Source organism: Syngnathus floridae, chromosome 3 (assembly GCF_059516105.1).
Source record: "Syngnathus floridae isolate MCC-2025c chromosome 3, RoL_Sflo_1.0, whole genome shotgun sequence".
Taxonomy (NCBI): domain Eukaryota; kingdom Metazoa; phylum Chordata; class Actinopteri; order Syngnathiformes; family Syngnathidae; genus Syngnathus; species Syngnathus floridae.
In genome coordinates, this window is record NC_142415.1 from 15,257,817 (window position 1) to 15,283,048 (window position 25,232).

At 43.0% G+C, this 25,232-nt stretch overlaps 2 protein-coding genes and 1 long non-coding RNA gene across 5 annotated transcripts in view; 1 reads left to right on the top strand and 2 right to left on the bottom strand.

Moving 5' to 3' along the window:
• Positions 1-71: 71 nt before the first annotated feature.
• On the bottom strand, positions 72-10,066 carry lpin1a (lipin 1a). 2 transcript variants are annotated; one of them, XM_088371587.1, is made up of 23 exons: positions 9,925-10,066; positions 8,727-8,927; positions 8,436-8,531; positions 8,131-8,227; positions 7,760-7,973; positions 7,258-7,326; positions 6,811-6,903; positions 6,567-6,681; positions 6,217-6,385; positions 5,975-6,127; positions 5,803-5,896; positions 5,512-5,711; positions 5,079-5,172; positions 4,683-4,752; positions 3,813-3,905; positions 3,674-3,738; positions 3,450-3,585; positions 2,923-3,071; positions 2,753-2,839; positions 2,536-2,688; positions 2,313-2,427; positions 2,120-2,223; positions 72-2,045 (listed from the first exon to the last, which is right to left on the bottom strand). In XM_088371587.1, exons 2-23 carry the CDS (start codon positions 8,916-8,918, stop codon positions 1,868-1,870), a joined length of 2,736 nt encoding a protein of 911 aa, XP_088227713.1. In that variant the 5' UTR covers positions 8,919-8,927; positions 9,925-10,066; the 3' UTR covers positions 72-1,867. The 2 variants fall into 2 exon arrangements, with proteins under 2 accessions (XP_088227713.1, XP_088227712.1); XM_088371586.1 differs by having other exon boundaries at positions 5,975-6,130.
• Positions 10,067-13,312: 3,246 nt separating this feature from the next.
• Positions 13,313-25,232, bottom strand: part of greb1 (growth regulating estrogen receptor binding 1) — a 31,355-nt gene continuing 19,435 nt past the window's right edge. Inside the window, exons 8-39 of one of the 2 annotated variants that reach the window (XM_088371863.1) lie at positions 24,956-25,063; positions 24,708-24,884; positions 24,437-24,619; positions 23,711-23,824; positions 23,497-23,628; positions 22,705-22,854; positions 22,487-22,612; positions 22,128-22,313; positions 21,683-21,819; positions 21,247-21,517; positions 21,030-21,158; positions 20,695-20,865; positions 20,413-20,610; positions 20,151-20,334; positions 19,882-20,065; positions 19,665-19,801; positions 19,242-19,593; positions 19,059-19,174; positions 18,783-18,988; positions 18,106-18,715; positions 17,884-18,040; positions 17,701-17,803; positions 17,468-17,623; positions 17,214-17,350; positions 16,981-17,142; positions 16,698-16,902; positions 16,456-16,618; positions 15,329-15,447; positions 15,011-15,243; positions 14,731-14,931; positions 14,520-14,658; positions 13,313-14,429 (exon numbers count right to left, since the gene is read on the bottom strand). In XM_088371863.1, the coding sequence (XP_088227989.1) occupies positions 14,266-14,429; positions 14,520-14,658; positions 14,731-14,931; positions 15,011-15,243; positions 15,329-15,447; positions 16,456-16,618; positions 16,698-16,902; positions 16,981-17,142; positions 17,214-17,350; positions 17,468-17,623; positions 17,701-17,803; positions 17,884-18,040; positions 18,106-18,715; positions 18,783-18,988; positions 19,059-19,174; positions 19,242-19,593; positions 19,665-19,801; positions 19,882-20,065; positions 20,151-20,334; positions 20,413-20,610; positions 20,695-20,865; positions 21,030-21,158; positions 21,247-21,517; positions 21,683-21,819; positions 22,128-22,313; positions 22,487-22,612; positions 22,705-22,854; positions 23,497-23,628; positions 23,711-23,824; positions 24,437-24,619; positions 24,708-24,884; positions 24,956-25,063 (5,810 nt within the window). In that variant the 3' untranslated portion in view covers positions 13,313-14,265. Of the gene's footprint in view, positions 14,430-14,519; positions 14,659-14,730; positions 14,932-15,010; positions 15,244-15,328; positions 15,448-16,455; positions 16,619-16,697; positions 16,903-16,980; positions 17,143-17,213; positions 17,351-17,467; positions 17,624-17,700; positions 17,804-17,883; positions 18,041-18,105; positions 18,716-18,782; positions 18,989-19,058; positions 19,175-19,241; positions 19,594-19,664; positions 19,802-19,881; positions 20,066-20,150; positions 20,335-20,412; positions 20,611-20,694; positions 20,866-21,029; positions 21,159-21,246; positions 21,518-21,682; positions 21,820-22,127; positions 22,314-22,486; positions 22,613-22,704; positions 22,855-23,496; positions 23,629-23,710; positions 23,825-24,427; positions 24,620-24,707; positions 24,885-24,955; positions 25,064-25,232 lie in introns of both variants that reach the window. The other variant, XM_088371862.1, reaches the window with a different exon arrangement.
• On the top strand, positions 22,117-23,007 carry LOC148400768 (uncharacterized). The gene is made up of 3 exons (XR_015857707.1): positions 22,117-22,328; positions 22,495-22,620; positions 22,726-23,007. It is a non-coding gene; the product is annotated as an uncharacterized LOC148400768 (long non-coding RNA).

Consider the following 25,232-nt stretch of genomic DNA (forward strand, 5'->3'; position numbering starts at 1 on the left):
TTGATGCCGGTAAACTGTTTCCACTGCTGTCAATAGAAAACAGGTACACAATTATGAACTTGTCAACAATTTTATTAGATCTTTCACAGAAAGAATTCAATCATCATAAAAATGCACACCAAAAAATCTTGAGAAGTCCATTGCATTGGTTGTGTTATAAATATTACTTTATGATAATTACAAACACACACGTACTTAATAAAAACAAATTCACTTTTAACAGAAATGAGGTGACCAGTCTGTGATGGTGGTCCTGTATTATGTTACGAGGATGCATAGTGGTTATAACAAAAATGGCACATACACAAGCACACAGGCACACATATGATGAGTACAATTATTGATCAACTGTTGTAAAAAAACATTTTTTGTGAACATAACTAAAATACCCCCCAAAAAACACGAGTAAGTCCATTGAGTGCATTCACAAACATTCAATTTGCATTCCAAGTGCGAATTTGCTGCATATAAATTAATACACCGAGTTTACAGCCTCTGAAAATATTGTATTGCTTTAGTGAGCACCAACCTTTAGCAATATCATTTATACAGAACATTGTTTGTATACACAGTGGCTTTCCCAATGAGTTGTGAGTGGACATGCATGCATACAAATATATGCAACACATACCAAAAAAATACTATTTCACATAGCAGTCCTGCTATAAAGAGTTGCATTGATAGTAATAATTACTCCAGATATCATCAATTGCATTGTCCTGCGTGTATGTAACTTTCTTATTTTCACAGTAGCGCGGTCATGTGACCACATGTGTTTATCTGAGTGGAGTGAGGTGAATTCTGTCTTTTACTTTGAGGTGTGGAACATCTAGGTACACCTTGACAATCTGGTTAAACACCTTCAAGATGATAATAATGACTCGCATTATCAGAGATGTATTTAATTACACTGAGACAACTTTCTGATATTTTGCTCCTGTCATGTAGTTAAAACAAAGTGAATTTAGAGATTTCAAATCATACGTTTAAAGATGATTACTGGAAACACCCTAGAAGACATTCATTTTCATTTTACAAAGACTTTAAATAAAGTAACTAAAATATTTATACGATTTAATATTTAAACTGTACCTACAGTGTATTGATGAAATTTCAATTAAGACCTGCACAGGTGTAAAAATAAAATGTTAATAGGATATAATTAATTACAGTAATGCCCTTGCTTAAATTATTCTCTATATTTATAAATATACAAAGAGGCATTTATAATTTTAATAAGGTATTATTAATAATATTAATCATACATTGGTCTTAAATTACTTTTTACCATTTGAAAATTCATAATATAATGATTAGGTGATTGTAGCTAAAAAAATAAAAGAAACAACTAATGATTATTAAATGAATAATCTCTGAAAAATAGCTGCATTATCTTTAAAAAGGCAGAATTATTTTTGATTGTTTCATTTACATTTTTTTTCTCTGACTATCACAATTCAGAGCAATGTGCCTTTCATTCTCCCGTATATAAATGAAGAAGTTTTTTCAAAAATAATATGCAAAATTGCAAATAATCTGCGTATTGATTAAAGTAACATGTACTGCCAGAGTAAAAGTTAACAAATGATACTGTGCTTTTTTTTTCTTTTTTATGATGACGACTCAGTAAACGTGTCATTGTACAACATACGGGTCTTCATACTGTCATTGTCCATTAGTTGTTCATGTGCTAATTTTGAGGTATTTGGACATTATGAGGTTTTCTTCTTATAGCTTCCCATTTTACAGACGTGTGTTGTGAGCTTATTGGATTCTTGTTGAAGAACGGCACAGTGTTAAATCACATTCGAGATCGGAGTTTGGTTTCAGTCTCATCCTCACTTGTGTAAGACATATTTAAGTGTGCTCAGCTACTCTCCAGAAGCTGTGAGCCCTCGTCGTCCTTGTCCTGATTGCTTTCATCGGGCCCTTGCTCGCTCCAGTAATCGCACTCGTTAAAAGTGTCAGAACGGGGAAAGTCAGCACCTTGTTTTTGGAGTAGAACTGGAAAGACGTGGTCCACCATCTCGCAGAGATGCCCGTAACTGGACAGACGACACAAATGTTTAAGGCTTAAGTGTGTGGCATAGAGAAAGATCATAGAGGAAAACGATCTTACGAGGAGATGTTGGTTTTGGCATGTTCCTGTATCAGTTCCCCCTTGGGATTGACTGTGAAGATCCTGTTGAGGGGAACGCCCACCTCCTTGTAGGAATACACATCCTGGGTTCATGCACACACACAAATACACATGGAAGAGCTTTAAAAACACATTTGATTGTGTATGTGTGTGTGTTTGTGTGTGATCTCACTGTAGCTCTGTTGCCAAAAGCAGCATAGAAAGGTTCAGTATTAGGGTAGAAAAGATGCTTGATGTCAGTGAGACACTCAATCTTGAACTTCTCGGGTTTTTTCTCAATCACTTCCCTAAAAACAAATAACATCCCTTTTTAATCTGTACAGTATTTCCATGCCATTAGGCTATGAAGTTGTACCTAATATTGTGACTGATAAGTGTGTGTGCAAAAGACCGACCTGTGCAATGCAGAAAACAAGCTGCTGGGACTGAGCATCACCGGGCCCATCGGCAGCATGGTTCCCCTCTCGTTGACCCAGTGCAGGTAACCTCGGGTCATGTCCGCCATACCGATGGCCCTCGCCGAGCAATACATGAATTTATATCCATTTCTGAAACATATTTGTGAAATAAGTATGACATAGATATGAATAACAGTTGCTAATTGACACTTACTGGCTGACTTTGTGGTAGAGTCTTGCAATGCCTTGGTGGGTCCAGTCTTTTCCTAGCGTGGGGAGGATGTGGCCCAGTGTGTCTGACCTGTCATCACAAGACACCTTTAACGCTGTGAAAAGGCTGCCCTCTAGTGGAGCATGAGCTGCAACTGAAGTAGTTAGTCTGACCTGGTGATGGTCCCGTCGATGTCGGAGATGACCAGCTTGTCGTCCCAGTTCCACAAATAGATGGTGCCATGGCAACGACACGTGCCCTGATACTGAGTGGTCACACTAAAAACCACTTCGTTTGGACCCTCCTTCAGCTGCAAGCTCACCTATCGAGCAACATGTCACATTTTGATTTTTTACACATTGACATGTTTTTTTTAATGCACCCCCCCCTCAAAAAAAGTCAAAAGGATATTTAGCATGAAGAATTTAGAACGTATTGTAATGGACTTAAAATATTTTAATTGTGTTGCTGTGATAGGCTCCAGCATATCCATGACCCAAATTAGAATGAGCAGTTCAGAAAATAAATGGACCTTTTATGAATTACAGATTTGGTACATTTGCTTTTCCTATGCGTGTGTTGAAAGGATTCATAATTTGAAGCAAGTAGGTATACAATATTTTTTACGGATATCCCAGTCAAGTTGTTCATTTATGCATTTTATTTTATCTTATTGAAACTGTAAAAAAATATTGCTTACCAGCTGGTCTGAGGTGAGGCGAAGAGTCTTCCTGTAACAAACGTTACCAGAAGCGAGGAGAGCATCAGGCTGGGAGCTTCCAGACACCAAAGTGGGTCTGTGGTCCTCATCACTAGAGGACGACTCGTCTTTCATCCTGCCAAAACCAACAAACCAAACAGTTTGATGATGGCCACGAGGTGAAAGCTGTGAAACAGTTTTAAAGAGAAGCGTGTGGATTTAACCTCATAGATGATGCCATGGGAATGGAACTGTCTTCTCCGTCTCCAGTGGTTTCTGTCACTGATTCCTGAAGGACAAAGTTGTCATCAGATGGCTGCGTGTTGTTGATCACATGACAAATATTTGTATTGGTGCGCTCACCGATTTGGAGTCACTGTTCCGGCTCCTCCAGGAGAACCACCAACGTCCTCCCTTCTTGGGCATCTTTTCCTTCATGATGTTCTCCACGGAGGCCTGAACAAAACCGTGCACATACCACGCAAAAACTCACTGGAAACTCAAAACCGACGAGCAGAGAACATGATGGATCTAAAAATAGCCCACAAAGTGAAGCAAACCACAATGTCCTGCCACTAGCTGAGCAAATGCATGCAGTGAGGGTTGCAACATCACCACACACAAGACAGGCAATCACATGCGCTGAGCAACATACTAGAAATAAAACAAAACTAGCATACAGGCTCAGCAGGTCTGGGACCAAACAAACCAGGGAGGCAGTACGTGAAGAGGCCGAAAGCAGAAAAAAAATAATTCAAACACCAAAACTTGGGATGGATGGTGGGAGACACAACAAAATTAAATAAAAGGGAGAACAGGTCAAAAAGGGGACAAAGACATGATATTATTAAAGTGTTAGAACGCTCACATCAAGCTACATTTCACTCTGGTGTCAAGCTTTCGATATATAATTCCCAATGTGGTTCATGTGAATATTGACAAAAGCAACTGAAACACACGTTAGCAAGTTAAAGTGATACAACCTTAGGATAGCTTTGAAAATAGTACACCAAAGTGAAAATCTGCTACAAATTAGTGCATACATAAGTGCAGAGAAGAAGAGGATGGAAAGAGTTGCAAAGCTCTATAAGGGCACTCAACAAAAATTTGTGACATTGAAATGAGCCAATAATTTGAACAACAAATAGGTCGGCCTTTAAAACCACAACGTTTCAACCTTTGGAAGTCTTGATAAAGTCAGATTAGTGTAAGCATGAAAATCTGATGATTTACCTGTGGCAATGGCTTCTGGTAGACCTGCATGGCCAACATGACCGGAGCTGCCGTACTCCAGTTGTAGTACCTTTGCAAAATATTACATCGTCAATCACATACTGACCACAACAATCTAACGACATCCAGAAAAAGAGCTACTTAATATCATAAAATGGACGAGCGTCTTGACCTGAATTAATTGATCGGCGATACTTTTTTTTTTTTTCCTGTGCGGCTTGGCGGCCCTGTATCAAGTGACACATAGACCGGTACCGGTCCGCGGCCCGGTGGTTGGGGACCTCTGCTTTATATTATATGTCAAGGGTGTGCAAGTGTTTCTAATAAAGTGACCACTGGATGAATGAACATGAGTGCCAACATACAGTGCGTACTATAAGTGTGCGTTATACATACTTGTTACCAATCTTCACCACCAGGTTGGGGTCATCGATAAGGGAAGGGTTTTCGGAGAACTGTTGGTAGGAAACTGCCCTCTCCTGGAAGTGTTCTATCGAGGCCAACACACACATACACGTGCACACATGAGTGTGCACACAAACACAAATACACAAAAGTTGAATATTGTGTATCAATCGTGACTTTTAATGTGCTGAAAATTTGTAGCTCAATATTTATATTTGCTAATGTCCATCTGGGATACTAAATTGCATTGCTTATTGAGATATATTAAGATTCTACGCGGAAGTGGATTACTTGATGTGCACTACTTGACTGCAAACTATAGACTTAGAGAGAAGTAGTGCTTTGGTGCCATCTTGACACCAAGGAACTGAGTGAAAGTGAACAGACAAACAATGTTTCATCATCATCCAAGTCCTGGACGTACCTCGTGTGATCTCCTTGTTGTCAGACAGACCGCCGCATAGCGAGATGGCGACGTGTGGGAGGTCCCCCACGTGGTCCAACAGACTATCCACGCCGCTGTCCATCCCGCAGCTGCCCACTGACTGCGGAGACTGATTTGCACTGCGGACGGCTGTCATCACCACGTCCGAGTCCACCTTCATAGAACCACCACCTCCGTCGCTGAGGAAGGAGACGCTCAATTAAGTCATTCAGCACGTGCTAATGAGTGCCAATACAAAAAACGATGGTTTTTTTTCCCAAGTATGTCTACCTTTTAGGGAAATAGAGAGCAGCTACTTCTGGCTCCAGCTCTGTAATATCATCCAAGTATACGCCATCAGCACCAAGATGCTGGCTTCTTTTTTCTAATGTGAGACAGTCGTCAAATAAGGAGACATTTTAACATCTGGTTCAGTGCTTATTTTGGATTAGTGTGCTCATACCTTTCCTCTTGGAAGGAGAATCCGTTCTTCTGATTGGGCTGCCTCTGTTTCTGCCTTCCTCCAGATGATCAGGGAGAATGCTGGGAGCTGGTGAACATGTGCTTAAACTCTCCATCTCTGCGCATGATGCACTTACACTCTCCACCATTCTTCCTGCTGAGAAAAAACATAGCCAAATGGTGAGGAGCAGCTCCGGCAAGGTTATGAGAAGAACATGAAAGTATCTTTTATCAAAATCTTACTTTTCTCTTCTGTAATCCTTCCCCCACTCTCACAATCGGGGTGCTCTCCTGAGAGAGGTCGAGACGGTGGGCCGCCATCACTGATGCTTCTGAAGTGCGTGCTGGAGGACACCGGGATGGAGACTGACGTGGCGCAGTCCAGCTTCTGATGGGAACTCAGGAAGGATGGCTAGGAGAAGAGAACAGAACTTTCATGCGTGCACATATGAATAAAAGAGACAAACCTATTCAGCTGCCCCTGAATCTTAATTGTGGAACTGAACATTTCTAGCAGCTTGGTATCTCAAACTGTTTGTCAAAATGTTAGCTAGTTGAAGAGCTAGTGTGTCTGTACGTGGGTGTGTAAATACCTGAGCGGCCTGTGGCAGCTCCCCCCAGGTCCACAGCATCTCAGGGTTGTCTTTAGCCCGATTGGCTAGCTCTGAGTCGCTTTTAGGTGTTGAAGACCGAGAGTCATCTGGATTACTAAAAAATAAGTCACACTTTAAAAAAAAATATATATATATATATCACAGCTCAATTTTTTTTATTAGTCAGCATTGTATTAGAAAAATATTTGGATAATTTCCATCTCTGGCTAAGTGAAAGAGATACCTAAGGTGGGAGGAGAAGTGAGAGGTCTGCTGCGGACAAGAGATGGACAGACCGCAGGACGGAGGGATGGAGAGAGTCTCCTTAATCACATGGCTATGAGAAGATAAACATCAACATGATCACAACAGAAGAGCCAAAGAGAAAATTGACAGAGTGAATCACGTCATGAGCTACCCATTGAGAGACGATAAACACAGACGACATCATGTTCTCTCCACCAAGCAAACGCTGACAATCAGTTGGAATGTAATACAAATAGACCCAGTCATGATTCAATCTTTGATCTCAGCTATCTCTACAATCTTGTTTTGGCTAGCTTTTAAACTCAATAGAGCTTCATGTTCCATTTTACATTGAACCCGTCAGGTGAATCATTTCATTATGTAGAAATAGACAAAAAATTAATCTATATATGTATGTGTGACATGTGGCCAAATGTTTGCCTACCTTTGTGGACGTGTCCAGTTTGTACCAGGGTGAGTGTTTGCTGCCGAGTCTTGATTACTGTGTAGAGCTCTGGTGACAAAAAAAAAAAAACACAACACAGTCAGAGTTGAACAGCCACATAGTAAACCGAATTTCCATAAACTGGAATCACTATCATTCGTCATGCTCTAAAATAAAATATGTATGATGAAAATGCTCCTTGACTCAATCCACCAAGCTCAGTCAGTTCAAAGCGTCTCAGGAATGTTCCCATGCCATCGGTGTTGTAAGACTTCCTAAAAAAGCTTGGAAAGCTAGCAACAGGGACACTGCTGTGGTCCATTATGTCAAGGAAACAGAGAGCCCTGTGAGAACAGGACAAATTCCTGGAGCGCCTCCAACAACTGTAGCCATTTCTCAACGGGCTTTGCATCTTCACACACAAATATGCATATTAAATCTCCTCTGCAGCAAGGATGGGGACAGAGGAAGAACAGTCTGAATCCATTATAGACACACACACCTTCCGCTGTCTCCTTCTTTCTCCTCATCAGAGCTCAGGTCAATAGTGAACATGTTATCATCATCGGAAAACTCCTCCCCGCTTTCATCCCGCCTTCCTCCTCCGCCATCTGGCCGAGCCTTCCTCCTTCTCCTTCTCCTCTTCTTGTTCATTCCTCCATCGCCCTGCTGCGGCCCGATACTCTGGACTTGAAGCGAGCCGCACATCATATTATCTGTGACAGAACAAAAGAGTCTTAATAAAAACAATGGGGCTTTTCTCTAAAATGCATTGGCGGAGCTACAGGGGTGGGGCCGCAGGGGAACTGCCCCCCTGAAAAAAATCCTAGCTCCACCAGTGCCAAAACGTGAGCTGGTTTTAAAGATGTTTACCATGGTGACGTGCGCTGCTTCTGCTCAAATTGGAGTCCATCAGCTGCTCACCTGTCGATATGATGGGTGACGTTGCTAGATAGGCTGGAACCACTTCCTGTTAGGAGCATATCATATCAAATCACATTGAAAAGCCTCCATCATCACTTAATTTTCCTCTAAATATTGAGTACATGACCATTTTTGGACCACAGTAAGTAGTAAGAGTAAAAAATAAACCCACCTTTAAAAAGAAAATGATCATTTTACTTGGAGATCCTAATGTTTGAGTTATGATTATTATGATTATGCCGATCAACACTCACATGCGTGTTCTCAGCTTCTTTAACAAAGAAGGCTTCTCCATTTTCTCCCAACTTCATGTGTAAACTCACAGGCTCTCCATTGATCTCAATGTCCACCTGCACAAAAAAAAATATATATATATATATATTATCATATATTCTGCTGGGTCTTTTGATGGACTTTATAGAGCGTATGCATTTGCTGAATATGCATCAGAGTATTACAATGTAACTCTGAAAACTTCCTTACTGTATATGAAATCTACAGTACATAAGCGCTATACAGTATATGAAGTGCTGTCATCATCTAACCACTTTCTCCCGTGAGCGCAGGACGCCCATCTTCCCGAAGCGCACGTGGAAGGGCGAGCAGTGCAGGGAGCCATTGGGCTGGCGCACCACGATCACATCGATACAGCCCGACAACGTGGCGGGGTTGAGGCCTCTGTACAGCTCCTTGACCTGCACAAACACCTGGCCCGCCAGCTGACCCACATAGTTCATGGTCTACAACTGGAAACAGAGGCAAGCAGAGTTTCTAATGAAACAGTTTGACCATTTCATAATAGCATCATGCCACTTGTTTGACTTTTTGTTTTGATTAGTACTGTTGCGGAATGTTTGACTTATTCCACAAGAATCATTCATCCAGCAGAACATTTAGATCATATTGGGAGAATAGTTTGACTGCAGCTCACAATGTGAACCAAACTATTATGAATGAAGTAGTACAGAACCACAGGAGTCTGAGCAGTACCCACAGCTATAAACATATTGCATAATGATTAAGTATGTTTTCAAAACTATTATATTTGAAATCATGTCTTATCAACACAGGGTGGTGCCACTGGGTAAATTGAGTGAACAAACTGCATTGTTTACACACATGCACAAGTGAATCAGGGACACAGTTCGTACTTCTGATGTCATTGTCAACACTGACCATGTGCGAACACACGCACACACACATTCTTTCCCAGGAAATGTCTCCTTAACAGCCAATCAAAATGCGTGTTTATTACGTAATAGACAATCACGGGACAACTCGGAGGGTCGTTCAGGACACATTATCTAGTGTTATCAACAGAAAAGCCACACCAAGAACCTTTTTTTTTTTTTAAACGTTACCTCCAGCTGAATTAGCAACATATACAATAACTGATCATTTCAAAGTAAAACAACAAGCATTGGGCAGATGGGTGAAAGAGTATGCAAATAAACTACATGACAATATCAGTTTAATGCGTGTTAAAATGGACAAAAAAATGACAGATTATTTTTGCTAAAAATATAAAATTACCTCAAAAATCATAATAGTGTAGCGGCCTTGAGAAGCATGTAACTATGTTCCACATGGGTGAGGCTCTGCAGTCTGCATCGATGCCCAACCATTCAAGCAGCCGCATTCATATAATGTGCAAAACAAGCCAAGCCACCCACCACACACAATCAGACACATGTATAATAAATGAATATTCCGCTAAATGCGCGGATACGCCATCCTACTTACATTTATAGGCAGGCTTTTCTGCAGCTTCCGGGTGTTTCCCGTCCGAATGTGAGCCGTTTTGTTACCTATATGTCCTCAAGCCAAACATTGTCACAACAATCCCTCTGCTAGATGCTTTTCCTCTGGCCAGCGCTGCGTCGCTATTTAAACTGCAGTGCAAATATTCCTCCCACTGCTGTCACACCGCAAATAAAACGCTCTCTGATTGGCTGAACTTGAGTGACGTCCACGGGAAAAAACACACAATACCATAGTATGTTTTTCTACTGTTAAAAACACTTGCAGTTTCTGGCATGCTAAGCACTGTCTGTCTGTCTGTCTGTCTGTCTGTCTGTCTGTCTGTCTGTCTGTCTGCCTGCCTGTCTGACTGTCTGTCTGTCTGTCTGTCTGCCTGTGCGTCTAATTGTCTCAAATTAGTTTAAAGCTTATTAAAACCAAACAGTTCATCATTGAACTGACTGAGACTTGAATTATGTGTATTAATATTAGTATATGTATATGTCATAATTCAATATGTTTATTATTGTGGTTGCAGTTTGCAGAAGTAGTAGTGCATGGGCTCATACTGAGTTCTTTCTAAAATTTTGGACACTATTGTAAGCAAGTGAGGTCACAAATATCTCCTCGCCCGGTCCCACTTGTACTCTATCTACCAAGTTGATGTCCTGTTTTCATCACAGTCATGTGACGTACTCAGTGTGTACCGCACAGGGAAGCCAATGTCATTATTAAAAATGTATTTCACTTCCTGCTTCCATTCAACTTATTTGAAATTCGACTCTTTTTGCTGTTGCACTTCTCCACAAAGAACTAGAGATGTGTTTAGAGGCTAGGAAACCAAAATAGAAATGCCAGTTAGGTAACTTGAAATCATTGAAGGCTGTTGTGCAACACATTGTGTCACGCTTGACAAAATCAAAATATACACACAATATACAAATATACAGACAAGCCCCAACTCAGCTGTGCATATAATTTTTATTTCCATTGCTTGCGTTTACTAACATACAAAACATTATATTTTTTTCAGTCTTTTGTGTGAAATATCTCCTGCACATGCGTGTGTGCAACAGGAAGTCTGATAGTGACACACTAAATCGTTGTGGCTAAATCAGTGCATCAGGAAAAAAATCCCAATAATTTCATATTAATGCAGGAAAATGTGAAAGACAATTGTGTTGAAGCTAGACTTGTTTGAGTGGGTGCGACCAGATGAGGGTAAACAAACTTTCTACTTGCCATTTTCTGCACCCATAATTCAGTAATCTGATTACAGATGCACAATTATGTAATAAGCCTTGAACGTGATTGTGGCCATAAAGAAACAAAGCTTGCCGCCCCACTTGGTCTCCCCCTTTTGGCGGGGCTCCATGACACGCTGCCTGGTGATTCCCAGAACCAAGCCTCATGTAGCACTGTGTGTGCCCAGCAGAACCCAATGCTGCTTTTAACAACTGACCTTTCAGTAGGAACAACACTAGTCGAAACATATCAGTCTTGATTCAAAGCAATGCATCATCATGCCAGGAAATCAATAATGATGATTATTTTTTTAACTCCATATTCTCTCCGGCAGCAAGCCAATTTGTTAATCAATTGCACACAAATAGTTTCGGATCATTCTGGTTACCTTGCCAGTTAGCAAGTGAAGATAACCAAAATAAACAAAAAAATAACCTGGTACATTTGTTGTTTTTCTTGTGCTGGTCACTTCTTGCTAGGTAGAGTTGTTAAGGTAACATTGTAAATTTTAACATTACAAAAAAAGCTGTACCCCAGCTATGTTCACAGCAATAAATGTGAAATAAAGAATTGTTCCAAGTGTTTTTCTGTGTTGCTAGGCAAAGCTATAAGGATTAGATTGTAATTGCCCAATTGGGCATAAACATTTGACTAAATACAGCCATGCCCACAAGTCTCCCTGAATGATACGCAGAAACTAGGGATTGGACACTACAAAAAAGTCACCAAAAGGAAAGTATCTCAATACTGCTCTGTATTGAGTATAAAATAGAAACGAAAGCAAAGCAGCGCCATCTGTTGGGGCACCGCACTTTGCTTCTAATGCTATGCAACAGCGTGTGTTCAAATGCACACTGTTGCAGAATCAGAGGACAGTTTTTTGTTATCAGTCCATAGTTTCTACTACGCAAACACGTGACCATTGTGATTTACTCAGTCTCTCATAAACACACACGAATATGTATACATACACGCACGCACACACACACACACGCACGCACACACAAAACTCAGCCGCAGGGAACAAGGAAACACGTGCAATCTTTTCCAAGAACTGAATCATTTACCAAGGAGCCGCCAGCAGAGAGAGTTCAGTGGGAGGAGACAGAAGGACAATTTAGAGCAAATTTGGAGGGAGAATTTCCTCAATGTGTTTGTGGGCTGCAGACAGTTGGTTGTGCAGCTATGTGCCTCCTATGTCTGCAGGAAAATACATCACATTTTCTGGATCCCTGCATACTTACTGCACACTTCATTTGATACACACAAATGAGGGCGAATGAAAGAAGTGTAGTAAAAACGTTCATTTCCAAAAATAATGGCGCTCAGTACACACTGGAAGTTGGACATGTTTAGACACCTGAGAGGATGAAAGACGTTTGCTAAGCTTGGTGATGAGTTCCTTTCAAGGTCAAGAATGTGCTCATTTAATCATGGCAGAGACGGGTGTTGCTCAAGGAGACTGGGGGCATTGGTGGGTCTCAGCCTATCAGGAGGCAGACTGAGCCACACACCACCAAAAAAAAAAAAACATTGGCCCTGCCCACGTTGTGGTGTCCCACAAGTGGTGTCTTGTGATTAATTTTGCAAGTATGCAAAAGCTATGCTACTGTATAGGCCCAGTCAGAGCCCAGACTGGACTCCGATTGAACATCTCAAGAGCACTGGGCCTCCCCACCAGCCTGATGCATCGTGATTAAAAGAGAAATGGGCAAAAGTGCCCCAAAACAGCTGAGCCAAGGTGCACCCTATTCAAAAAGACATGAAGCTGTTATCGATGTCAAAGGTGATTCATAAAGCTTTTGAAAACTGGATTTAAAAAAAAGAAGTCTACACACCCCAAACCAAGGATGAACTTTTTGGCCATGAATCTAAAGGGTATGTTTGACATGCACACAATTTCACCAAAAGAGGACCATACTTCCAATAAAAAAGTAAATAGTTCAACATTGGGCCCCCATGTAGTTGGCTACAGTGTAAAGGAAAAAAGTGTTGGAGGAGTAGCCTGAGCCCCTAGAGGCTCAACATAGTGGTGCTGTTATATAATGTCTTCTGTTCTCAAGTGTGACCTGAAGTGTGATGAAAGTTCCCCACGTGGTTGAGATAACAACGGTGCACATTATGATGTAATTTTATTTGTAGCAAATGCAGCGTGCCAGGTTTTAGACTAAATTTACCTCCAACGCAATCTAGTAACGGACTAGTCAAAGGTAACTTGAGAAAGCTGGAGGGAGGACCATATGTAGAATTGTTGACGCCATCATGCCAGTTATACACAGCACAACAACTGCTCACACGAACATAAAGTGCACCCACAAAGTATCAGACATCTATTATTAAAGTGTAAAACTTGACACATAGCTCAGTGTGGGATGAAGAAGTACAGATAAAAATAGCATGGAAGGCAAATAGTATCATTGAAGAAATAAAAAAACTTAAAAAATTAACATTAGGATTGAAAAAAAAACCTCAACACAAGAGAAGTTACAAATATCTGTACATTTATACAAATGAATGCGTTCAAAGCTGTACATTATGAAATGCAATTTACAGTATAAAAAAATCAAATGGAAGCAATACAAAGTCTACATCCTGACAAAGAAACAACAGCCAGTCTTACACATGCAGTAAATAAGTACTCAAAATACTCTTAAAATAATTAACATGCAAATACATGTACATCTATTGGGGGGAAAAAAAACGCTTGTTGCCAAAAATCGGCTACCCTCATACAATGAATGATTGTGTCGACCATTACAGGTCTGCAGAAAGTAAAGCTGCAGAATATTGCATCAAAACATTGCACACACTTGTACCTGCATCGTTTTCTCACGCACATTTAGTAGGAAAGTGCGCAAAAAGATGTGAAGCACTACGTTATCGTCATCATTATTTTCTAAAAACCTCCTTATTTTTTTGTCAGTGCCTCACTTTTGATACAAATCCCTCTAATTTATCGCCAAAAAGCAGGCTCCCTACTCGTACGCTGAGAAATCCCCAAGTGGTGAGTTTCTTCAAGGGATTGTAAATGGCAGTTTTCAGTTCAAAGCACATATCATGCATGTAAACAATACTTTTTGTCCAAGTCTTCATTCCAAGTCATATATGTTTTCCTGTCAGGAAAAAGAGGGGTCGGTCCTCTTTGGCGTTTGCTGTCTGGAATTCGTCGCTGAGCCGGAACCTCCACTCCTCTTCCAGCTCTAGCCGGCCGACCGTTTGCCTCAAGGAGCTACGATCTGCACCGATCACACAAAGAGTCGCGCCTGCGGGGAGGCACGGACGGACGGACGAGCCATGACTCCCAAGATGATTTCCTTTACTAGGTACATTTGATTGTCATCATGTTGGTGTACCTTTGAGGAAGGTGAACTTCTTGAGGAAGCTGGGGGTCACGAATGCGTCGGCGAAACAGAGGAGAAGGCCGCTGAACAGCAGGCCTGTGGTGCAGATGTTGACCGAGTGTGGCCTTGAACTTACGAAACACACCGTCACCTGTGGCAATGGATAGCAAAGTGAAACCCAGCGTGTACATTCAAACCAATTCCAACCTAAAAAGTGCCTTACCTCGGGGCCCAGGTTAATGTAATAGTCCACAGACAGGACCGGGTGTTCGTAGTTCTTGGTGCTGAGAGGAAAGAGCTTGTGGCTGGTGTGTTGGAGATATTTTTCCAGGAGGAGCTGAGCCGGGGTGGCCAGGAAAAGGTGCTTGCTGTCGGGGGCACAGACGTACTGAGAGGGCCCCACTGAAGTGGGAACGTCCGTCATCTGGGCACATTTTCCCTCTCGTCAGTTACCCCAAAAAGATATTCAACGGTCGGACGAATGTTTAGATGTGCGCCCTTACCTTCGTCTTGATGATGAAGGTCCTGTAACCTCCGATGGCGATCTGCTTTTTCATAACGCTGAAGTTGTTAAAGCGGCAGACGAGCAGTCCGGCGCTGTGCAGCCGCAGGGTGAAGTCGACGTCGTGACAAGTGAAACGGTTCTGGTCGTATTGGACGTTCTGACTCCGGTCCACGTTGAGAAGCAGGAAGTCATGGAGGTGACCTCTGGAGAAAGGCTCTCTCTGATTGGGGCCTAGATACAAGAGAACAGACTTGCCTTTTAGTCCCGGGAGACTATTTAGGCATTTCCAAAGAATGAAAATAGGTTTTGAACCAACCGGTGAGTACACGGCTGCTCCACTTTCTGATCCCGCAAAGGCCGTAGTGGGCCAGGTCAGGACAACCTTCCATGTGCTGCAACACCTGCTTAAGTGACGCGGCATGTTCCACTGGACTACTGGCGGCAGCAGCAGAGGGGGGAAAAAATTGTTAAGTATCATGGTAAGCCATCATGATGCATATCTGCAGAACCCATTTGGAGTTCTGCAGATATTATATTGCCTGTGAAAGCTGGCAACTTTCAGCAGTTAACAGCTTCTCCTTTAGAGAAGCCAAATATCATTATTAGTGTTTATAGAAAATAGTTCTTCAGAATGTTCCTGGTGAACCTATCTGCAAATATTTGAGCACAACTCACGTTGTTAAATCTGTTCCTGTTTCCACATGGTCGTTTGTTCCCTTAGCATTAGTGGAACGTGGGCTCTCTCTAGTGGTGTAAATACAATTTCCTCACTTTTCATGAACGGTGCATTTGTTTTACGATTCAAGCACTGCGTTATAAGTACAGTTTAGTTGTATTTATATTTTGCAATATGCACATTTAATCTTTGTTGAGAAAATAAGTATAATTAGTACTGAACGAAATTTAATTTTGCATATTTTTATTTTGCTAGGTTTAAAATGTTAAAACGGTGGATATTGTTATCATGGCGTAAAATATTACATAAATAATAATTTTGGGAGTAAATCCACTTTCTCTCTTTTTTGATGAAAATGCAGACCTACTGAATTTTGAAAAAATATTAGGCCGTCTTGTTTTCTTCAATTTCTTAATCATTTGAATGTCTGGTGCCATTAAATATGTATTGCGTGACTACAGAAAACAGCAGAAAAAAAATGGAATCCGTGTTTTGGCAGTACAATACCAAAGCTATTTGAAGTGATTTTATCAGGAAAACCACAGAATTTGTCTGGATATCAGCCCTGTAATTAAACTCAGATGAGCTATTTTTGTTGTCATTATTACTTTTCTTCAAACAAATGCAGCTTTAGCTGTAGCATGCACTAAAAGTAATGAAGAAACAAGAATGGTCTAATCCTCTTTGCATTTTTTTTAGGTGGTACTTGGTGGAAAAAAATTGAGAAACACCATTGTAGGTCAAGTACAAAGTGTGTGAGCATGTACTTGCGTGCGTCGAAGTCGACCACGTTCCACATTACGCACGAGTCGTCCGCCAGGATAATGAAGGGCCAGACGTCACTGATGGAGCCGCTGCCCTCCTGACGACGACTGCGCTCCAGCTCCAGATTGTGGTATGAAAGCTCTTTAATCAGGAAGTGAGCAGCTCCTGGAAGAAAATCCGGAGCACTTTTTAAAAAGATGCACTGTGAACAAATTTGCGGGTTGTGTGACGGTAACACGGGCACCTATCCCAGCGCCATTGAAGACAGGAGGCAGGACCAGCAGGATGTGGTTGGGCCAGTACTTTTTGTAGACGGCCATTTCGTACTCTTTGACCACCAGGATGTGGAGATGTGAGGCTCCGTCCATTGCATGGTAAAGGTTGAAGAGACCGTGTTCATGGCGCCCCGTGGTCGGAGTGAAGATTGGACTCTTGATGCAGTCTGGGCTCTGTTAAAAGAGCATCATCAATGTATGAATGTTTAATCACAGCAGCACATTTTTCAAGGCCTGTTGCCACAGACTCACCCGGTCTGCGGCGAGAGGCAGCCGCATCCCCTCCAGTTGGCCTCCCGGTTGGTTGAAACTAAAGTAGTGCTCTTTGGACTTGGGGATGATGAAGTAGAGCTGGATTTCTTCTCCAAGCAGCAAATGGGTGAACGTGAAGGCATGCAGCGTAGACTCATACATCTAGATTCAAGAAAATCAAAAGTCTTGGAAAAAAATATTTGACGATAGTTGTACGCTTGGGTGATGCTGACCTGGTATCTGGGGTTGAAGCCCAAGTAGAGGTGACACTGTTCACAATGGTGATAAGTGTTAAAGGCCGCATACTTGGACAGTTTGATCCTGGTTGTGCGCCTCCGGAGGCACACTTCCTCTTGGTGCGCTGGGTTGGCTTGCAAAGGCAACAAAAAATACACAATACTTTAGTGACAACATCATGAAATGAAGTTGTTGAATATAAATATGCTCCCTTGTGGACCATTTTCGATATTTGTCGGACCGTGCCTACCATCAGAGGCTGGTCTATATCCAGGGCAGTACACTAAGCTGATGTCGTCATATTTGGGGTCGTGGACTATGTAGTCAAAGGGTAAAGTCTTCATAACGTCTGGGTCCGGCCACAAGGCATTGGGCGGGCTGTATTGAACCCTGTCTAATTGGACATCTAAAATACACGCACAAACAACACTTGAACACAACTGTGTAAATGATTTCTTTATTATCATCTGGGCATGTACTCACTTAAATTGATTTCCTCTTCATTATAGATATCCACCTCCATCAGCCTGATCAGCATCCGAGACAGAATACCCAGGAAGTGCAGGTACGCGCCGGTCTTACCCACCTGTCCAATGACATTACGCCAAAAGAATGTCAATACTGAGCGTGAATTTTGACATTGAGTAAGAAAAGGATCGGAAGTACCTGCGGGGGTCCGCTGAGAAGTAGCCTGCGAGGGTGAAAGTTGTCGCTGCGTCCTTCGGTGCGATTGCTGCTGTCCATGTGGTAAGGGCGGGGGACCGTCCACTGGCGGTAGTAAAGCGACTGTTCTGTGCACGTCATCATCTTACTCAGCAAAGGTCTGCACACAAAAGCATTTGTGAGTGTGGAAGAAAAGGAAGGTGTTGTTGTTGTTGGGAGTCTCACCTGAAGCTGCTGGCCCACGCTACCGACATATGCGGCAGGAAGGAGGTGCATCGCGGGAGGCCGCTGCCATCGTTGGCCGTGATGATGTCGTAAAGCGAGCGGGGGAGGAGCACGGAGGGCGGCCGACTTACTCCCCGTGCCCAGGAGCAGCTCAGATGAGGCGAAGAGGCTCGGGGCGACGAAGAGCTGGAAGAAGTGGATTTGGAAGGGTGACGACGAGGCCGGGCAGGGGCCAGCTGTTGGGGTGGTGCGTGGGGGATTTGGTGCTGCGGGAGCGTTTGGAAGTAAAGTTGGGGGTTCGCTGAAGCTAGTAACTGGCTCTGGCTCAGAATCTGCGGCTGGAAAATGGGTTGGGCCAGGGAATACGTTTGGGCTATCAACTGACTTGGGTGAAGAATTGAAGGTTGATGGAATACAAATGGCTGAGAAGACGACTGGGGAGGAAGTTGAATGTGAGCTGGCGAGGGAGACGGCGTGGTTTCCACTGTGCTCTTTGGAGCTTTTGGGGACGTTGATGTGCTGCTCTGGGTTGGAGACGGGTCTGCTGCTGCTGCTGCTGCAACATCCGGGCTGGACTGGAGCGGCTGGTTGGAGGACACAGGAGAGCTTTCTAGAAGGAAAGCAAAGAGGAACACATGAATACAAATGAAGTCATTGAATAAATCATCACTGACTACCATTTTCCTGGCTCTCCTCTTCCTCATTGTCGGTGCTACTGAGTTTTTCCGCATCGCTCTCCAGCAGGTCACTTCCCGGCCCCGGGTTATGCGGGGATCGGGACTCCGCCTTCAGCAGGTATGCCGCAAGTCCCAACTCTTGCTCCAGTGTGGTACGTTGAAGATAGGAGCAGCTTATCACTCGAAGGTCACAGTACTTTAGTGACCTGAGGGACGAGGATGAAATCAATATTAAAATTGCTAAATGCTAAACTGCTTTGGTCTTAGCGTGCCAACCTGGGAAGTGATTCTCCTTGAGGTTCAGCTCCCGTCAGGATCAGAATGCAAGGAAGGGCTTCAAGCTCCAAGTAGGTACGAGGCACCCAATCAGCTTCTTGGATTTTTAGCCATAGCTACATAAGGCATAAAAGTCAAGTCATATTTCTTGACTTGAACTATTTACTCACTACTTTTGCATACCTTAATTTGATCAATAAAGCTGTGTCCAACATTCAGCGGCTGGCTTGGATTCCCTAGTATGATCTCAAATCTCTCTTCAAGACCCAGCTGTCTCCTCACCCGGGATAGCCGCCGATGCGCCCACGCCGCCAGAGCCAGCGAGGGGATGCGCAGCAGGATCATGTGACCGTGGTGGGCGGGGCATTGCTGGGCGGCACTGAGCAGCGCCTGCACGATGCCCAGCGTCTCCACAGACGTGTGCTTGTGTAGATTGTGTGAGCCGCCAATTCTTCCAGAAACGGCCATCAGTGCCGTGCAGTAGTGGTGGATCAGAACTGTCGTACGGATCACGGCACTGTGCAGCTTTGGAAACCTATAAGAAACGTTTTTTATATATTAAGCAGTTTTACATATAGCTTTTTTTTTGGGGCTGACAGTGTGTACCTTTCCTCCAGGGCAGATGCCATGCTCTCAAAAGAAGAATCGCATCGCATCAGTGGCAGGCTGCTTCCCGAGCGTGTCGACTCTAAAAGCTCTGACACACCAAAGTAGCGAGTTCTCTCGTGATACAAATCCACATCCTACATATGCACAACAAATAGTTACAATGTGCTTCTGTTGTACGGATGTTTTTATTAGCGCATGTAGAATGAAACCTCACATTACTGAATGAAGGCGGCCAGTGGATCTCATTATAGGGGCTGATGCGTGTGAATTGTGTCTGCAGAGCAAATGGGAAGGAAGTAACGTGGAGAATCAGAATGTTTGGAGCATCTCTGACCCGTCTGGAATTCAGCAGTTGGTCCACCAGACCCAAACCCGAGTCCGCGCTACAGTAAGAAGCACTGTGAAACAATAGATACAGGAAACAAATGTCAAAAAGTAAAAACTCTTGTTGAATTCAACTCTGCTTGTCTGCTTGTTTTTGACCTGCTGACGTCCCAGTGGGCGTGGTCATGGACCAGGATGTAAAGCGTGTAGGAGTTGGTGTGTGCTTCCTGTATCAGGCTGTCAACTCGCACTTGAGCGCTTTGATCCATTTTCACCACATAGCGCTCAGCCTCCCGCTGAGACACACAATCTTGCTCCAGACTTCCGAGTTCTTGGAGAACACCTGAAATCCGAGGTTCAAGTCAACGTGGACGGGGAAAGTAGTCAAAGAAATGGAAATGTGTGGAGACATGTGACTTACCAGAGCTCCACAGGTGGAGCACAGTCTGTTGAAAGGTGACCTCGGAGGGCGGGACCAGGATGAGGAAGTTGACTCTGTCGAAGGACACAAGGTCCAAGTTCTGTGTGCTGGAGTCTGCTATGGCGCAAACATGAGACAGCAGCTTTCTGGCCACTGCCAACTGGATGGGTCGGATGTCCCGCCACTCCACTGAGAACTCTACATGCGTGCACACACAGGTTCATGGAATAAAAATAATTGCAAAAATAAATAAATAAATAGTATTTGTGTCATCTGTCTTACCTGAACAAGTTTCCTTAGAAGGCAGAATTTTATCTTTCGGGCTGTTTGAGTCTTTTGGACTGTGTGTGTTTTTCACGCTTTTTTCCTCCGATGATTCCTGACCGCTGGATAAAGGAGAAGGCTCGTTGCTGTCCAAGGTTGCGCTGTCCAGGAGGAAATCCATATCACCGTCTGCACCGAAACAGGAAGTTAGATACTGGGTATGCCTCATCTAATCACGTCAACGTGTCCGTAGACAAGACGTCATATCATCATACAAATTGTAACAGGACAGAACATGCACAAAGTAAATACAACAAAGACTCGTGCGTTCCAAGGGCGATAATCAAGCACACCTTGTCCGAGGGAACTGCAGAACTGGATTAGCTCCTGGGCTTCACCAGAGGAAAGCTGCTGGTTGATTTCTCTTAAACCCTCATTGGGAGAAAACATATTTTCGGCCAAAGCCCGACACTGGTGTTTACCTATACCGAAAGCACACAAATGCATAATGCCTTTTTAAATTAAAAAAAACAACATTTTTTTTTTATTTTTAAAGATTCAAATTCCCACCTGTGACAACCACACAGGACTGCGTTTCATGTCCAGAAGCGGTCACAATGACGACGATGTAATTTGTGTTTTCAAAGCGTCCCTCCATTAACTTGCTAAACATCTGCTGAAGGCCCTGAGCCAAAGATCCAACTTGTTCTCCCAACACCACCACCCCTTCTCCGCAGGACGACGCCGCCAGCTGAGCGAGCCAAGGAAGCTGGCTGGGCGTCAGAGGCTGCTGTGGTGCTAAGCCAAGATGCTGAGGGAGCCCTGGAAGGGCAGGAGGGGCCTGAAGAGCCAAGGAAAGAAAATTAATGTGACTGCTACGCACCTTAAATCGTACAAATGTATTTTTATAACATAATTTACTGTGAACAACAGAAACAGTAATAGCATCTTGATTGGCACAGGTTATAATAGATACATCACTGTTCCTACTAAATATATACGGAACCTCAATTCCATAGTGCCGCCCTTGGGTGGCTGCTGTCTGAGGTTGTTGATTATGTCTGATTTCACTGAGGTGGGATTCCCTCCATGATCTCATGAATATCTGCTCCAAGTCCTCAATCAGGGGCACTTGCTCGGGGCCTTGCAAATGTTGGGGGTAGAAGACAGAAATCATAAACATGGAGGAAACAAGTAAAATCAAACAATTTAAATAATTCTCTGGAAAACTGTGTTTTAAAAACACAACAAGCTTGCAGGATAAAAACTATTGAAGAAGTTTTTAAATTTGTAGTTTGAGATTCATAAATCTTCTTATAAACACAAATGTATGCCAATCGTCCGTCTAGTGGCCATTGAGTGTAATAACAAAAATAAAGTGTGTGGGGGGGGAATCACGTTTCAGCTGGATGCTGCTGTGCTTTCAGGTGTTAACAGCATGTGACACTGACCGAGCTGAACAAGGTAGTAGACAGTGAGGAGGATCTGCATCTCAGTAGACAGGGGTTGAATAGGCGAGGGTCCGTAGTGCTGATAGACTCTAGGGAGGGTCTGAGAGCTCAAGTAGCAACTCTGCAGAAGAGAGCTGACGAGTACTTCACTAAAATTGCCAGTCAGCTGTGGAAGAGGGCCATGACCTGTATCCAGGAGAGGTATGCAGATAAACATTTTACAAAATTAATTGAAGTATCATTGCACTAATGATGAAAATCTAAACTGACAAATCTCTGGGGTTGATACCTGCAAAGAGCCAAAATGTTCTGCTTTGACTCCAGCTGGCAGTGAATTTGTTCATATGAATGTGTCTGACCTTTAAAGATGACAGGTTGTAATCCGCAAGTGTGCAACAGTTGATCAGGCACAGCTACAGACAGCCCAGAGGGAGAAAGCGTGCTTAAGGACCTCTGTGAGGAGGAGCTCAGTGTGGCAGAGGCATCTAAATGTGTAAGAAAACACAACTAAAGAAATTAGACCTCATATGAAATTAAATGAGCATTTTTTTCTTTATGATTTTTTTTTTTTTTTTACCTAATCTGGCTCCATTTGCAGTTACTGTTGATGATGTCAAAAGTGAAGAAGATGTTGGCGTCTTCCCTGCATTTTCTAGCAAAGCACTTGAAGTTTCAGGAGACCAACCCTTATGCCTCTTTTTGGGGGGTCCAGCATTTGTCTGCAACCCTGGAGCAAGAAACAATGGATAATGGTTTATTTAACAGAAAAGTTACTGAGCATCTTTCTGACTGCTCTCAAATGTTTGAGTTTTCTTCAATACAATTTATATTGTTTTTGAATGAGCCTATTTGGATGCAGTTGAATTTTATGTTTGTACTAAACCCCCTGTTGAAATGCAGCGATGGAGACTGGAGTCGCACTTGTTAGAGAAGTCATGAAAAAAACACAACACTGACAGGAAGGAAGCTTTTTTTATTCAGCGAGAAAATAGCAAGGAAAAGAAGAGAGTATTTTACAACCCCGGTTTATAGAGGCCACCGAGCGAGGGAGAGAGAAGAAAGTGAGGGGGGAAATTTTAGTGCCTCAAGTGTTGGCAAATGAAATCAGGCAGACAAAAGACGATCCTCAAAACAATGCAGCTGACAGCCTCCCCTACAGCGCTGGCGTTATAATACAGGGGGCTGCGCTCCCTTTCAGAGGTGTGAACAAACCCAGGGGGTTAATGATAGCAGACACAATGGCCCTAACATGAATCTAATATTATTAGTTTGACCACAAATATGGATTGAGGCATGTGACAAAAAGCCAACGTTATGTAAACATCTTAAATTGTAATTTTGGACATTTCTTACTGTGCATTTACGGTACCTGTAGCTGATGGTCTCCCTGGTCCCGAATGATTTATCACCGGCTGAGTGCTTGAAGAAGCGGCGTGGGTGCCATTTGTCAGCGACTGCGGGGTATCGGAAGTTTGAGCGATGCCGTTTGCGTGAGATGCAGCTGCATATGGACAGGAAGATGACTGAGTAACTTCTTATTGTCACTTCATCTGGAAGTGCAAGTGCCCATTTTGTTGTTATACCTGCATAGCTGCTAGGTGCGTGTGAGGAATGCAACAACGCTGCACTCGATGACTGTTCATCTGACGCCGCATGAGTCTCAGAGAGACTCGAGCTCATCTGTCTTATTCGCCCACCTGAAACGCAGCAGAGAATATTTACTAACATCACATTCATTTTAGTAGGTGGACTCACTTCATTGTGGTGCCTGACAATATTCAATAATTAAGTATCTTCTTCATCTTCAAAAGGGATTTTATAGTTGCTGAGCGTGCGGACTGCTGATTTGGGCAGTGTCCTTTTCACGAGTGTGATGTCATTACCTTCAGGCTATAATTTCCGTCTGACCTGTTCTTACCCTTTTACTGCTAGTCCACCTGGACCAGCGTAAATGTTATTGCAGTGTGTACACGAATTGGTAAAATTAACCTTTGGAGAAAATGACCACCAGGCAGTCTAACAGTTTGGTCACAATTGCTCTGCTTTTAAAAAATAATCTGAGGAGCCACTACTCTTGAAAAAATAATAATGAATACTCGATTAAAAAAATAAATAAAGCAATTAAAAAATAAATAAATAAATATAACTGATGCAAAATCTACTACAAACTAGTAAAATAAATCAAAACTAAAACTAACAAACATGCTATAGAAACACATTAACACCAACTGAATAGGAAAAAAAAAGTAAAATACTAATTCTAATGAAACCCCCCAAAGTATTATAAAGTTGATACGAACCAATCTTACCGTGTCCCTTCCAGCAGATGGGGGCTCCTTTAACCAGAACACCTTGGTTGTCACGGTACAGATGGAACTTTAAGTGCTTCTGTTTCTTAGGCTGGGTGCTGAGTTTCAGGTTGATGTGGTTGGCAAAGTCTGTGAAATAGCGAAAGCCCTTTTCTCCACAGCCCATGCAATATCCCGAAAAGCCTGCGAGCAAACACGTGGGCGTGTTGAGAATCGATAGCTTCCCAGCTGCATTTAATGGAGAGCGCTCAAGATTTTCCTTCTGTCTTACCCAGCAGAGCGTTGTGACCCCGTTCATCTGGCAGGAAACGATGGTCCACGGCGCCCACCAGCAGATTCTCGGGAAGGGAGGGGGACTTCAGCCCGATCAGCATGAATCCCGGCAACAAATCCAAGGAGTCTGATGCCAGTGATGAAAGACGCAGATCCCTGCCTGCCTGACAGAAGCCTACAGGGAGGGAGACTTGCTATTTTTGACCAAGAACTGGCTCGTAAAGAGTAAATTTGTCTTGCACAAACCATCTGTGGTGCAGCATCCATCAGGAGGGGGCTTCATCTGATAGGGTATTGGAGGACTGTTGGATTCAGAGCCGTCTTCTTCGTCCTCCTCGTCGTTCTCCGTCCGACCTGCGGATAGATATGGAAGACAGTTACTGTCAAAGCGGCACCTCTGAGGTCACGCTCTTTCTCTCACACGTGCGAGCACACACATACACACATTTCGGGTCATTTGCAAGTACTACCAAAGCTTTGATACAAAAAAAGGCTTATGGCCCTCATGCTATTTCCTTTTTTC